Below are 14,918 nucleotides of genomic sequence, written 5' to 3'. Positions count from 1 at the left end.
CAGATGGAGCAGTGAGTCAGCCTCAGGCGCTGCAAGGGCAAAGCAAAGGCTTTGACCTCTGTGCAGAGGGGCTAAACAGCAATATCCATTGCAGCTCTGGAGGAAAAATTGGCCTCCTGGTTATAGGGAAGGGATTGCAGTCCCAATGGATGAGGAGTATTACAGTATGGCCTATGCACACAAACAGTGTTGGTTGGATTTTATGCAAATATCCAGAGAAAATTTATAAACTCAGATCTCCACGGAGGTTGTACAATGTTTTTAGGATGGAAGAACATAGGAAGAATCTGTCTGGATGTGTTTGCCATATGATGATGCCTTTTTTTCATTCTTCATTCTAGGGAAGGGGGGGTGTTAAGTCCCTGTTCTGTGTTGCCTTTTTGCCATGCCCTTACCCTGCCCTCCTAATATAAGTAAGGTGCTAACAGTAACAGATGAAAATTCAGTCTCGAAAAAATGAAGATGTCTTGTCTGTAATGTAATGCTGTTATGAACTAAGACAGAAGTTCTCTAATTTTATATGACATCTTTCTTTCAGTCTTGGAACTTCTAATTCAAATCCTGGCTGTGAGTCTGTCAAAGTGCTCCTGATCTTAGTGAAATGTTCTGGATTTATTTATGTGCATAATTACAGATACTCTGTGCTGCTGCTGCAGAGAATAGGAGAGGGGCTCACAGGAACTGTGACAGAAATAGGTGTGTTGTCAGAAATGGCAAATTTCAAGTAGTTGTATTGTCTGGGGAAAAAAAGTCAGATTGCAATCTGAGGTGAGCAGAGTGGAGGTAAGGTGTTAGTGTAGGCTCTGGATGACTGTTTGGTGTTCCCTGTGTTCATTCCCCTTTCTGGTAGCACAAAGCTGGATCATCTAAATAGCTTCTCATCTGCTACCTGCTCCAGCAGCACAATCAGGGGTTGCTGTCCTGGAAATTCCTTTGAAGCTCAGGTGGGCTTCAGAGCAGCTCAGTAGGCAGCAGTAGTGTCACCTACCTGCAACCTCCTTCACTCCTATGGCAGTGTTTGACCCAGGTGTAGGGTCTGACTTTGAGCTGGTTTTGAAACTGACACCTGGTGCATCACCAGGATCAGATTGCTTACAAGTATTTAGAAGACCTGGAGCCTTTTGTCCATGCCACAGCAAAATTTTGGTGTTTTTTTTTTTTTTTTCTTCTTTTTTGGTTATTTTTTGGGGGATCTGAATCCTCCTTAGAGTGTAATACATGGTGGTGTATTATAAGGCTTAAATTGTTACCTATTGATGCATTTAGTGCCCTGCATTCCTTGCAGAGTTGTTTATTTTGCTTGTGTTTTCTGCAGATGCTGGGATAGGATGGCTCAAGGTAGTTCATAGATTTGCTATATTAGAGAAATTTGATGGAGTACAGAAAATAATTGGGACATTTTAATGTGAGTCTGCAACACTAGAAGTTGTAGAACAGGAAGGATTTTCTCTGTCACTGACCTATACATGTGGATGTTTGCCTGAAGAAATGCTGGATTGTTGCACTTATACTGATGCAAAATTATTTGCAGTTGTGTAAAGCATTGTCTTGGCCTGACAAGAGTATTGTCATGAATTGGCAAGAAAGAGTATTTTTTTATCAAAAAAAGGAGCATAGCTATTGTGTGATGTATGGCAAGGAAAAATCTAAGTGGGGTTGTGCATCTTGCAGGGCTGCCAGCTGAAAATCTCTATAGAGCAAAACTTTTCTAACTAACAGCTTAGGTCTAGTAAAAGTCTTTGCGAACGAGGAGAAAGAGGCAAGTTAATTTGTTTTCCTTGGGGTTTGAACCATTTGCATCCCTTTGAGAAAAGGTTAAAGGGACGATTTGCCTTAGAGGGCCCTCCAGTGGTGGAGGGCATTGTAAACGTGGGAGGGGTTGGATTTGGGATGGGTTTGTAGCACGGTTACTGGAAATAGGAAGAGGTTTGGGGTTGGATTTGGTTTCCAGTTTATTTATTTTTAATGCAAAAGGTACGTTCCTCTGCTCACATCGTTCATGCTTTAATAGATATTTTATACATAAGTGAAAGCAGCTTGTTAAACCTCACATTGCGTTGTCCCACATATATATAGAGATACATGCAAATTAAAGAATGGATTTTAATAAGTTACATTTTGCTACTGATCTGGGACAGGTGGGAAGGAAAAGCATCACTTTATAAGGTGCCCCTCTGACACCTGTAATGCTATGTTATTGAAGGATAAAAACAGTCTGAGGTTTTGGATTTTATCTTCTTATACCACTATTAATAAGCAATGTGGTAAGGCATATTTTATCTGGCTTAGAAGTTATGGGTTATTTTTATACTTCAATATTTAATTTCCTGGTTTATATTTTTGATTTTATTTTATGAACTATAGTGATGCAGAAAAAATACTTTTGATGATGTCTGCCTTTAGTTTTGACTTTTCTCTGTCAATTCTGTTGCTGTAAAATTAGTCAAATTTGAGAAGAGACAGAAACAATTGATACATAGCAAGGACTGCATGTATTCCAAAGTTGTATTTAAATCAACAAGTATAAAATTTCCTTTGTTAATTGCTACTGTACATCTGGAATCCTATCTGACTAGTAATGGTTTGCTTTTTTGAGACATTCAGCATAGCTCTGACTTCTGTGGAAGCTGCAAGATCTGAGGTGCTTTTGAAAATCTTGCCAAGTGTCAGAGGAGGAGAGCAAAGATATCAAATTATTGTCATGACTTTATCTTTCAGGGCAGGACAGTGTAGAACGAGGAAAGTAGCTTCATTGCCAAACAGACCATTCCTTTCAGAGCCCTCCCACCCTGTTCCTGCGTAATCCTCTTCTGACAGGAAAAACACTGTAATAATACCAATACCAATACCCTGAGGGGCTGTGAGTGTAGATGTGGGGCATTAAAGGAAACGTTTGCTCGCAGGACTGATGCGAGATCATGTGTAGTAATGATGACTACATGCTGTGACTGCACAGGTTCATATAAAAATTGTCTTACTTTTATATTCAAAAGAAAAATGCAGGATGTTTGTTTTGGAGAACTGAGGAGTGAGAGGAAACACTCTATGAGTATTTCACAGATTAGAGAAGAGAGAGCTCTTCAGGTACACTTTCCATGGGATGACTGTATTCCTGTGTCACTGCCCCCTTATTGTGGGAGCCACGTACAGCTGAAGAACCACTGGTGCTTTTGTGTGCTGGTACTTCATCATTGAAGGGAAGAAAACAAGCATTTGCTGCTCAGATCTTTGAAAAATGCCCAGTAAGATGCTTTGGAAAATTTGCCCAAAGTAATATTACATGTACTGTGTTTGGGAGAGGGAGACATATTCAACAACCATTTTCTATAGACCAGGCTATTTTAGAAATGAGGCAGCTGAGTTTTCTGAAAGTCATGCCTCACTTAGGAAAATACTGGAATGTGTTTTACTTGTGTCTTTGTCAGAGATTTAATTAAAACAAAGAACCTTGAAGAAGTAAGTCTATAAAGATTTGAAGGGATGGGCTTTACAGTAAATATATCCTGTTTTTAAGGAAACTGACATTTGTCTCTTCATGTTGTACTGGAGGTTTTTGTGCTTTGTGTGATGATGGGAATTAGTTCCAAGCCAGGCTGATGATTGATTGAACTGAGTCAAGTTTTGTTGAGGTTTCCAAAGCATTGCACAAGAGATTTCAAGGGAAAAAGTTTGGGGGCATGTGACTGTTAATCTCATTAGCCGTAAGAATGAAGTTTAAGCATGCTGTTCAAAATTTACTCAGTTCTTTGCTGCTCTTTGTTTTAATTAACAATCTCCTGCATAGATGGGGAGTGTAAACTTCTTTCCACTTTAGTCCAATTAAATCGTGCTTGGAAGCTGTCAATGGTGGGGGGAGCCCCTCCCTACCCCCCTTCTTTTAATTGTTCAGTGAGTCTATTGAATAATGAAAGAATTTGCCTGACAGGGTTTTGTTGTGTTTCGTCTTCTTGATGAATTATTTCAGAGGATAGACGACAGTCTTTTGTCAAAAATGCATTGGAATGACTCATCCAATTCCTCAGAAAGTGACAATGAAGCTCATTCAGCCTTCACACAGACTGAGCACAACATAGTTGCAGCTTACTTAATAACAGCAGGTATGGGCATTGGCAAATTATTGCATAACTTTTTAAGATAGAACTTGTAGATCTGGATGCTCATTTTGTACAGTAATAGTGATGGTATTTCTTTTTGTATTAGACAGCTGTCTGATGGCTTTTCTCCATGTTTACTGACAAGTTAGCAATCAGCTGCCTGACTGAAATATGCAGAAACATCTGAAGTGTGCAGAATCTAAGTTTTCCTCTCTATATTTGAAGGCAGCATTGTGTCTCAAAAAATAAATTTTGTTGATACGTAATTATAGAAGAGAGTGAGAATTAGGTTTTGCCAGCTTGCAAAATAGATAAAAATAGGGCATAGCTGTCACATCTTGCATTTTTCTGTGATGTGCTCGCAGCTATCTTGAGATTTCTCCTGGGCCACATGTGTGTAGTAATATATGTGTAGTCTGAGCATGTGAGCGGGTGTCTGTTAGGGGATGTAAGGGGAAGGGTTGGAATGTGACTTAGAGGGAGGGAGCGGGTCATTAATCAGAGAAGAGCAGATTCCAGTTGCAGCTGTATTTTTCACTGATGACACGTGTTAGAAAAGCACGCTGTGAGGCTTCACATCGTGTTTGTTCCCTGTGACTGCTGTGGTCTTTGGCTAAAGTTGAATGATCATAGATTTAGTCTTATTCTCTCCTTAAATATGTTTTTATTGTATAACCACAACTTCTTCAGTAGTGCTTTTCTGAAACATTGAGTGCTATAGTAATTGAATATCTACCTAACCAAAATGGAAACCTACCGTGTTTAAAAACAGGCCTTCTACACCTTTATTATGGAAAATCAAATCAGTTTATTCTTTATTCATTGGCTGTACCACAAATGTTCCCATGTTGTAGTTAGATTTTAAAATACTTTAAAATATTAATGTATTTTACATTTATATGAAATAGTATCGCTGATGGTCGCAGTTTATTTAGCATATATGTCTGAAGTGGTGAGTATCAAATTGCTGTGCTGGAAAAGTGGATATTTTTGGATGCAAAGACAATAATTTATTGAAGGTCTTTGGAGAAATTAATAGAACAGCTACACAGAACATTAGGCTTCTTAAGAAGCTGTAGAGATAAATAATGGTAAAGTATTGGAAGCCTAGATACATCTCTTATATTTTTATTAAAATTGATTATGTAGTATGTAACAAGGTGATATTTTCAGATAGTTTTGACCAGCTGGTGTTCAGGATCAAAGCTATCACTGATGATCATAGGGTATCAATAGAATTAGGCAGAACGAAGCTAGGTCTTCTCTCTTAATCTTGCATGGAAATTAAATGTCATGGGGAAAAAAAAATATTACTTTGCAGTTCTAGGTTTTTATCATTTATCTATTTCTAATTATAGTTGGGGGAGTCTAATAAATCTTTCTTAATGAGAAATGTTTTTGACAATGAAGTCCATAAAATATTTGAAAGTATGATTGATTGCTTTGCACCAGTCTTACCGCAGCAAATTTCACATCTGTAAGATTTAAGCCTTGTTAATATGAAGTCTGAGTACAGTGCTCATTATGATGGCACTCTTTAAAACATTCAAGTGTTTCTCTCTTGTTTTCTGAGAAGAAAGTAATTGTTAAGCATTACACTGGTCAGTGTATTCATTTTTGTAATGACAACAGGGATACTCAGGCTTCAGCAAGCTCTGCTGCCTCATAGATGTCTTTCTACTTATAGTGGTGAATGCTCTGGTGTAATTTTAAAATGATAGCTGGGAAGGTAAATTCCATGTTATACATGTACCTCAATTTTTTTACTTTGATGCTACTACCCAATATTGCCATGTCCCACCATAAACTATGTCCCTAAGCACCGTATCTACACATTCCAAGGGATGGCAACTCAACCACTTTCTTGGGCAGCCTGTTTCAGTGCTTGATAACCCTTTCAGTGAAGAAATTTTCCCCAGTGTCCAAAAGTACTCTTCCCTGGTGCAACTTGAGGCCATTTCCTCTCACCCTGATGTTTGTTTCTTAGGAGAAGAGACTGACCCCCACCTGGCTTCACCCTCCTTTCAAGGTGGTTGTAGAGAATGATAAGGTCACCTTGACCCTTCTTTTCTCCAGGCTGAACAATCCCACCTCCCTCAGCTGCTCCTTATAAGATTTGTGCTCTAGCACTTTGACCAGCTTCAAAGCTCTTTTAATGGGCACTCCTTAAATGCTGCCTGAAGAAACTTCATTCATCTGCTTGACCTGTACCTCAGAAACAGAGAAGAGATAATTTCTTGTATCCACATGTTTTTTTCTCACTTTGTTCAAGGTGGAATCTTTCATCTTATATTTTGTTCCTCAAAACATTATTTTTTTTTCTCTATTATTAGTTTACTTTAGTGATGCTAGCATTCTTAATTAATATAGGTTCCACTTTTTCTTCCCTGTTTTCCATTGCCTCCCTTCTCCACCCCTTACTTTTAAGGGTGGACTCTGAATTATTAAATTTAACTGTGTCTAGAAGGATCTTTCCTTCACCCTGAGGATATGAGTTTATGGTCCTGTTGTATGTCTGGTTTCATTATTGGTAGCTGTAATATCTGTTAAAACATGCCTCATAAGAAGTCTGCATTATTAAACTTGTAATTCTCCTTTGCTCCCTCTCTCCCAAGAGATGACATGCAATCTGTCAACAGGAGAGCTGACAGAACTGGCACTGCATGTAGGTTTTTTTTACTCTGTTTTTCATTTCAGAGCAGATCCTCAGCTCCTTGTTTATTTAAATTTTAGGATCATATAGAGTCAGTGTCATGCCTGAAATGTGTGAGTATATGAACATGATAGATGATGGCATCTGTGGGGCCAAAAGATGTTGGACCTCCAACAGGAGAGCTGCACCTGAGAACAGACATCCTTGGTGGTATTAAGAGAGAGATAGCTGTGGGGTAATTATGATTTTGCCTCATTTGATTTTAAAATTACTGACTCTCAGGGGCTGGCAGGAGCCTTCTTCTAGATCAGGTGCATAAGGTTTTTTTCCAACTTTTTTTTTTTTTGGTCAGTCATCAACCTGCATTCTTCTTCACCATGAAGGTCAGCACTCTACTTGGTGGCCAGAGTGTTTGAAGTGTAATCCTAGATGCATTTGAATTTCTGCTCTGCTTGTTGTCATTGCATCAAAAGTCTCATTGGCACTTACTCAATCCATTTGAAGGTTGCCTAACTGGAAAAGCTTTTTTCTCCTTTTCAAACTTTTTCTCCTTTTTCTCTTCTTTGCAAACTTGCACTTGACTGAAAATAAATATTACAATGTGTAATTTTCTTCCGCATGTATATTACTGGCTGGTGTGTACCTTTTGTAAAGTTTTCATTTTTTTGTTTTTACAGGAGTGATAAGCATTTTCAGTAACATTGTTGTGTTAGGCATCTTTGTTAAGTACAAAGAGCTTCGAACAGCAACCAACGCAATTATTATCAACTTAGCTTTTACTGATATTGGTGTTAGTGGCATTGGTTACCCCATGTCTGCTGCCTCAGACCTGCATGGAAGCTGGAAATTTGGATATACTGGATGCCAGGTACTGCAATTCAGTTAGAGGGAAAGTTTCAGCACTTAAAAACAAGCTGAGAAATAAGTAATGGCTCTACCTTGTGTTATTTTAAGAGATAAGGCAGAGATGCAGAATGTGACTCTGGACCTGAAGCTGATGTTCTGTGATGTCAGCAATTTCTGGAGACAGTGTTTTGTGTGAATTTCACTTTAAGCTTATATTTACAGTCTGAAAACATTTAAGTCTAACCTTATATCTATCAACTAGACATTTAAAAATAGCTTTAATCCTGAAATGAAAATGGTTATAGTAGCACAAGCACATTTGCTGATTTTGCTGAGAGCTAAAAAAAATTTTATAGTGGCTACTGTTTTGATGGTGAGTTCTTGACAGATCTTGGTGAATTCTGCTTGGCAAATGCATGTCCTTTTTGGATGGAAGTGATATATTCAAAGTGAAAGCCTCTAAGGCTTTTGGTCTCCATTAAAGATTTAATCTTCTTTTAAGAGCTGCATATTTTTAAGAATAGACTGACTGAAAAACATACTTCCATAGCAGAGAGATGGCAGCCTTTGCTTACTGTGTGTTGTGATTTTAATTTACATAATTGATAGACTGTTGGGCTTAAGTGCCCACAAATATGAGTAGCAATGTGAAGGCATATACTGAAAATGTGTCGTAAGGCAAACATTTTGGACATTTATAAAACAGATGCTTATCACATCGCTTGCTTCAGTAGACAGTACCTTCAAGCTCAAAATTCAGTCATTATTTGGCAGGAAGTCTCACTTTTAACATCTTTAGATGTTAACAACTGGACTGGTTTGTGGTGTGTTCAGGTTGATGAGAGATCTCACTGATTTGAGAGTTGAAGCACTTGAAGCACAGCTCATGTCAACCTAAACCTAATGAATCCTGTGATCTGAGATGGCTGAATACCTTGTGGTGCTATTATAACTGCTGGTGCCATGTGCTCTGGCTCAGGGCTCTGTATTACTGGGGTGCCAGTGGTAACACAGCCCTCCCAGTCATCCTTCCTGGTCAGGCTTCCCATGGGATGACAGGGCAGATGTATTTGGAGCATGCTGGGATTGCAGCATGTGTTGTTCTGTGCAAAAGATCTGACACACTTAAACATGGAGCCTGAGGGAGTAAATCAGTGGGCCACATCTGTGAAATCATCACAACAGATGAAAGAGTGATAATTCAGAACCTGACATTTGCTAAAGGTGTAACTCTTGCTGATGGACCAAATGCTCCTCAGGTTTCCTTAACATACATTGAAAACATGAAATAAACTCTCCAAATTCTGAATCTCAAAATTTACTTATTGAAGGACAGTGTTTCTTTGATTTTAAGACTGCTGTCTTAAAGGTCCATACAAGCAGGGGCTTTTGAAATGTTTACTTTTTAATGAACCACCTGCAAATTGCCTGCATTGAATTAAGACCTTTGAGACATTTCTTGTGGAAGAGAACTTTAGCTAAGTTGTCTTGATTCAGTACACAGATTTGTGCTTGCATCTTTGAAAGATTTCTCAGAAATTATTTTATTGCTTGTTTGTTTTAATTTCAGATCTATGCTGCCTTAAATATATTTTTTGGGATGGCAAGTATTGGTTTGCTGACAGTTGTTGCTGTTGATCGTTACCTGACCATCTGCAGGCCTGATATAGGTACTGACTTAGGGTCAAAACTCAGTCACTGTTGGGAGGAATAATATTGTGATTTGATTGTATTGTTTTCTCATGAATGACTCCATAGTTACAGCACTAGGCAGAACTTGAACCTACAGTACCTGGTTAATTAAGTTACCTAGTTGGCATACTGCTCGTTAAAGTGAAAAATGTGAAAAAGTGAAAAAGTGGTTTTACGGCCTTTAGAGGGCCACATCCATACAGTGAAGCACACAAAAAGCCTCTGGCTGCATGAGGTTTTGAACTTTGTCAAGCAGGTGTGTGCCTGTTGTTGTGTTAACACCACCCTGGGTGTTTTTCTCTCCCCTGTTACAGTTGTGTTGTAACAGTTAATTCCTCCCCTGCCATCTTCCAAGGGTGTACTTGAATGCAGTGTTGCATAATAAGCTTTTGGCTGGGATCAGGTATTGCCTGTAATGCTGACTTGGAATGGGTGATGGTGTTCAAGTGGCTTTGAAGGCTGCAAGGACTGAGATGTCAGGCAGAAGAATGGAACAGGTGTCCTACAGTGTTTGGGACTGCAAGCCTGGGAAAGGGTCTTTAACTCATTATGTGCTTGCTGGAAGCCACTTGTCACTCTAGTTTGACACTGGAAAGGAGCAGCAGATGGGAGCTGTTTGTGACTGTCTGTGCTTGGCTGCAGGAAGAAGAATGACCACCCGTAGCTATGCCACTCTCATCCTTGCTGCCTGGATAAATGCAGTCTTCTGGTCTTCCATGCCCACTGCAGGCTGGGCCAGCTACGCTCCGGATCCCACTGGAGCAACGTGCACAGTAAATTGGAGGAAAAATGATGCGTAAGATTCCCCCTCACTCTTTCTTTTAACTTTTCTGGTTCACTGGAGTCTAAGATTGCTTAATTCACTGCTGTAGGAGCATAACTTCTTTCTGAAGTATGAAGCAAAATTTAAAACAATAAAAATCATGTAGAGTGAATCTAGCAAAAAACCCCATAGGAGTTGAGATATGCTTCAAAACTTCAGTACTTGTAGTTTCTAATAAAAAAAAACTTAACTAAAGAAAATTTTCCTCATTATTTTAGAGCTTGTTGCAAAATGTCGTAATCAAATCAAAATACCAAATTCTTTAGTAACTTTTCCTGGATGGCTATTTGTAAGTTGCTTTGTTTTGTTTTTCTGTCTTATCAGGTCCTTTATTTCCTACACAATGAGTGTAATTGCTGTTAATTTTGTTGTGCCCTTAACAGTCATGTTTTACTGTTATTACAATGTTTCCCGGACAATGAAACAATATGCCAGCAGTAACTGCCTGGAGAGCATTAACATAGATTGGTCTGACCAAGTAGATGTGACAAAGGTAAATGAGTGCATGTTTTGTTTTAAGCATATTCTTTGTGCTAAAGTCCTATTTGCAGTCTTTTAAGTATTTTAGTTTCCTACATCCCCCCTTTGCTTTCATACTAAATATTAGCTGATACTGAGCCTTGGTGAAAACTCTTAGCTTGACTTATCACACTAGATTCTTTATTTTTAGTCTGAAACCCTTTCCAGATGACTAGCTGCTTTGAAGGCTGGGAACACTGTGAATTTGCCTTGCCTCTCTCCTCTGTCATTACCTAGAAATGTGCCTCCAAGGTGCCCTAGGAGAACTTTTACTCTGTGTCTGCAGAGTCCTTAGGCTTCCTGCTTGGTTCACAGATGTGTCTGGTCTGAAATGGATTGGTCAACTCTCACTTGAACTCGTGGCCTAGGAAAGAGAGCTCCCAAGATGTGTAATTCCAATCCCTTCCTCTTTTCAGTCTGTTGAGCTTATCTCTTATGTAAGCAGCAGCAAATGTGAGTTATGGCATGAAATGATATATCCTGCCTGGAAGGTTGACATTCTTTTAATGTATAAAAGTCCTTGAGAAATCTTGAAGTTAATCAGCTCCTTTGATTTTGTGTAAAGATGTGATTTATGGTTGGGCATGATGAAAAAGTGAGAGAGAATTCGACAGAAGAGTATGTACCTATGTTTTTGAATTACTTATCAGTGCAAACAGCATTCCTTGGAAAACTTTCTCATTGCTAAGTTCTGAAAATAGTATTTTTTTACCTAAAAAGAGTCATTTGAATGTTATACTTTTGTGAAGAACATCCAGAATACTTGAAACTGAGGATTCAGTTAAAAATTTTGACTCATGTTTATGAAGAAAATGCTTTTTTTCTATTTTGGAGTTGAAGACACTAAGTTATAATTATAAAAGAGAAAAAATTAATGTTTTAGGTTAAGCAATATCCATCTTTAGAACTGGACTACCATCTGCTTTTTGCAAATTAGCATCCTCTAATCTTTCTGTGTACCAAACTTCTATATGAAATGATTCTTTCTTACATTTTGGTATTGTGTTTGGTATTGTGTTTTCATTTAAATAGAGATTTTCTGTGAGAGTCACTGCTTGTGTATTGAATGTGCTCTAGAGCAGCTCATACAAAGTAGCTGTTTACTTCTTGTTTCTCATTTTGTTAATCTCTGAAAGACTAACTGGGGTGTTGGTGAGCAGCACTAGGGAATCCTACGTGTATGCAGCCCTGCAGTTTTCATTGTTTTTCTAGTGGTTTGTTCTGTCCCTGGATTCATTTGAGATTTCCATTCCAGTTTCCACTACTGATTCATGTCCCTGACAAAATCCAGGAAAGTCTGTCTCAGTTGATGACCTCTCCTACCCTCTACTAACCCTAGTTTGTCACTGTCCAGGTCTGGCTGTGGCATGACATGTCCTGGGGTGTGAGCCCCAAGCTGCCCAGGTTGTTCTCTCTGCAGGCAGACATGACAGCTCAGATACCTCCTTTGTATCATTCTTGAACCTGTCTATAATGCTTCATTAAACCAAGCAGACACTTCTGAGTTCCTTAATTATATGTCCTAGAACATTTACATTCTTTTATTTAATAGTGCCATAATTAAGCCTTATGAAACATTTTTATTAACAGCCAAATTAAATGTTTGGCTTAAATTTTTGTCTCTGTTCATATTTACTGCCTGTAATAGCATCCCAGAGTGACTTGTTGTGGGGGCTGTAATTCATGTGTGAAGTTCCCTCTAGTAATTTAAACTCCTGATGGACAGATTTAACCTAATGCGTAGTGCTGATTTTGAAGGAATATTGTATGTAATGAAATGACACCATGCCAAACACATGGCAGTGAGGTGTCCTTTTAAATTCCTGAAGCAAGATTTCAGTGTAAACACATTTTCAGAATGTGTCAGGTGTGCTTGTTTATATATTATTTCACTCAGGATAGCTCTGTTTACACCTAGGTGTATGTGCTTTTGTTATGAGGTTTTGCTGTGAGGTCTTCATCTTGAAGTAATACTTGTTACTTATCTGTTCCTCTCATTTTACAGATGTCTGTTGTGATGATTATAATGTTCTTGGTGGCGTGGTCTCCATATTCTATTGTGTGTTTGTGGTCTTCCTTTGGAGACCCAAAGAAAATTTCTCCTGCAATGGCCATCATAGCTCCTCTCTTTGCAAAATCTTCCACATTCTATAATCCCTGCATTTATGTCATTGCAAACAAAAAGTAAGTGTTCTGAAATTTGTACCAGTCTATTTAATGATTTTAGCATATCATCTGAGTATAGAAGGATCACCTGTAAAATATGGCAAGCTGGTTAGTGAAGAGCACTGTTAATTTATTGAAGATGATATTTTGGATAGGAAAACCTAAAATAAATTGTTGTGACCATCATCAGAACATCCTGAATTGATACCTATTTTTGAGAACATATTAACACAGCTTTTAAAAGTCCCATTTGTGTTTTCTCAGGGGGATTCAGTATGGAATCTGGGTTGCATCAGTAGTAGTTTGCTTTTAATGACTGTGCCCAAAATGTGTGTGTATCAGTGACATGTAACTGGTGTAGATTTTCTTGTTTGATTTGGGATGGCTTAGGATGGATTGACTTTTTTAATTAAATAAATAGGTTAAGCCTATTCTGATTTGAGCAAGCATAACAAATGCTCTAATCAAGCCAGCGCCTCTGTCTGAGGGTTGTGTTTTGCAAAGAGGCATTCTTCCCATCTCTGCTCCAACCTTCAAGAGGAGCCTGTGATCTCTGCCTAGGTGAACATACCTGCTGAGTCAATGGAGAAACATCTGTGGTTTTTTCCCGTTCTGTGAGTTCATCTTTGTTGTGGCTGTATGCAAGCAAAAGATGCTGTGATCCCTATGTAAGAAATGAAATTAGCTTTACACTCCTGTACCTGGAAATGAAAAAGATCCAAGTCCTTTTGAATTCCAAAGGCATGTTTTTTTATTAAGTACATTCTACTAAAATTGAAAACTGTTGTAATAGATAAGACCATCTTAGCACATTTTCCCCTTCTCTTTGTTTCTCCAGCTAATGATCTTTCTGTTTTCTCTTTGTTGCCCTTTGCAGGTTTCGGAGGGCGATCCTGGCAATGGTGCGATGCCAGACAAGACAAGAGATAACCATAAACAATGCTTTGCCCATGAGTGTATCTCAAAGTGCATTGACATCGCAGAACTCCAGTCATTTGCCTGCATAATTTGCATGGAAAGGAGTGAAATCTGGGTTCAAGTTAATTAATCTTTTGGACAATTTCTTTTTGAATAATAATCTTTCCCAGCTAGCTGTTTTGTGTTAGTCACAGTAATCTTTTTAGAGAAGTTAAGGAGACAAAACCTGCCAAGACTTTAGTTTTTGAGACTGAGGTTTATTGGTCCTATATGTCTGTCTCAAACAAAAAAGGGTAGCAAAGTGGCCACTGTGACTCTTACAGAGCTAGACTAGGTGACAGAGGGGCCAGCAAAGACAGAAGTGTGAAGTTCTTATGTTCAGTAACCCCAGATTTTTTATATGTATTAATTCCTTTCATGAGGTACTTTCCACCAGATTCCCTTGAAAGTTCTTCAGAATTCAAATACTCTGGGTACTCCCTAAGGCTGTATATGTCCATACCAAGTGTCCATGTTGATATGCTTTGCAAAGTTCTGTTTATTGTGAATATGTTAGGGTGTCAAAATATCTACCCCACTGACCCCATAGAATCTTCCATTACATTTTAGGATTTTGAAGGAATTTAAAGTATTTAAAGTACTTTTAAAAGTTTGACTGGCAGAACCAAATTAATTTGTAGTAAAGACAGCTATTTTTTTGTAAGTAGCATGTTTCTAGTGCTTGTGACTGCATAGCAAATCCTGATAATGTGACAAAATGTACCCTAAAACTTCACACTTGGGAAGTGCATAAAACTGAGTAAATATTTATGGTAATTTCTCATAACTTCTAAGTCAATCTTATGTTTATGTACATCTGATGTTTAATTTTCAAGAAGTACCTTTGTCAGTATGAGCAATGGATTTATTTGAGGTGAAAAAGATGACTGTATAGATTTAGCTTCAACTATTCTGTGTGTGTGCATATGCAGTTTGGCTTTGCAGTGTAAAACTTAAACCATATATGTATTTTTGTCAAAACCCTGTTTTTACGGGATTTTTTAAAAAGCTCTGGAATTTAGCCTTCCTATTAATTTGCCATTTGCAGTATTAAAGAAAATGCCATGCAATATCCTCATGGTGTACTAGATTTCCTTCAGGAACCTTGGAACACTTTTTAGACAGTATAATATATGCACTGCCTGTTAAGAGAAGAAAAGATATTTTA

At 38.2% G+C, this 14,918-nt stretch overlaps 1 protein-coding gene across 1 annotated transcript; it reads left to right on the top strand.

Moving 5' to 3' along the window:
• Positions 1–3,690: 3,690 nt before the first annotated feature.
• Positions 3,691–13,800, top strand: RRH (retinal pigment epithelium-derived rhodopsin homolog). Its single transcript, XM_021525516.3, has 7 exons — positions 3,691–4,097; positions 7,425–7,615; positions 9,164–9,263; positions 9,928–10,081; positions 10,433–10,601; positions 12,633–12,811; positions 13,671–13,800. The coding sequence occupies exons 1-7, from the start codon at positions 3,992–3,994 to the stop codon at positions 13,798–13,800; spliced, it is 1,029 nt and encodes a 342-aa protein (XP_021381191.1). The 5' UTR covers positions 3,691–3,991.
• The last annotated feature ends 1,118 nt before the right edge of the window (positions 13,801–14,918 follow it).

Source organism: Lonchura striata, chromosome 4 (genome assembly GCF_046129695.1).
Source record: "Lonchura striata isolate bLonStr1 chromosome 4, bLonStr1.mat, whole genome shotgun sequence".
Taxonomy (NCBI): Eukaryota; Metazoa; Chordata; class Aves; order Passeriformes; family Estrildidae; genus Lonchura; species Lonchura striata.
The sequence above is the reverse complement of the archived record's forward strand: the minus strand, read 5'-3'. Positions and strand labels throughout refer to the sequence as shown.

What these genes read in the sequence shown, in the direction of transcription:
- RRH (XM_021525516.3), top strand. Translation starts at nt 3,992, where the DNA reads ATGCATTGGAATGACTCATCCAATTCCTCAGAAAGTGACAATGAAGCT. An exon ending in AATTGGAGGAAAAATGATGC is followed by an intron (nt 10,082 to 10,432) that starts GTAAGATTCCCC and finishes CTGTCTTATCAG; the next exon opens with GTCCTTTATTTCCTACACAA. An exon ending in TATGTCATTGCAAACAAAAA is followed by an intron (nt 12,812 to 13,670) that starts GTAAGTGTTCTG and finishes TGCCCTTTGCAG; the next exon opens with GTTTCGGAGGGCGATCCTGG.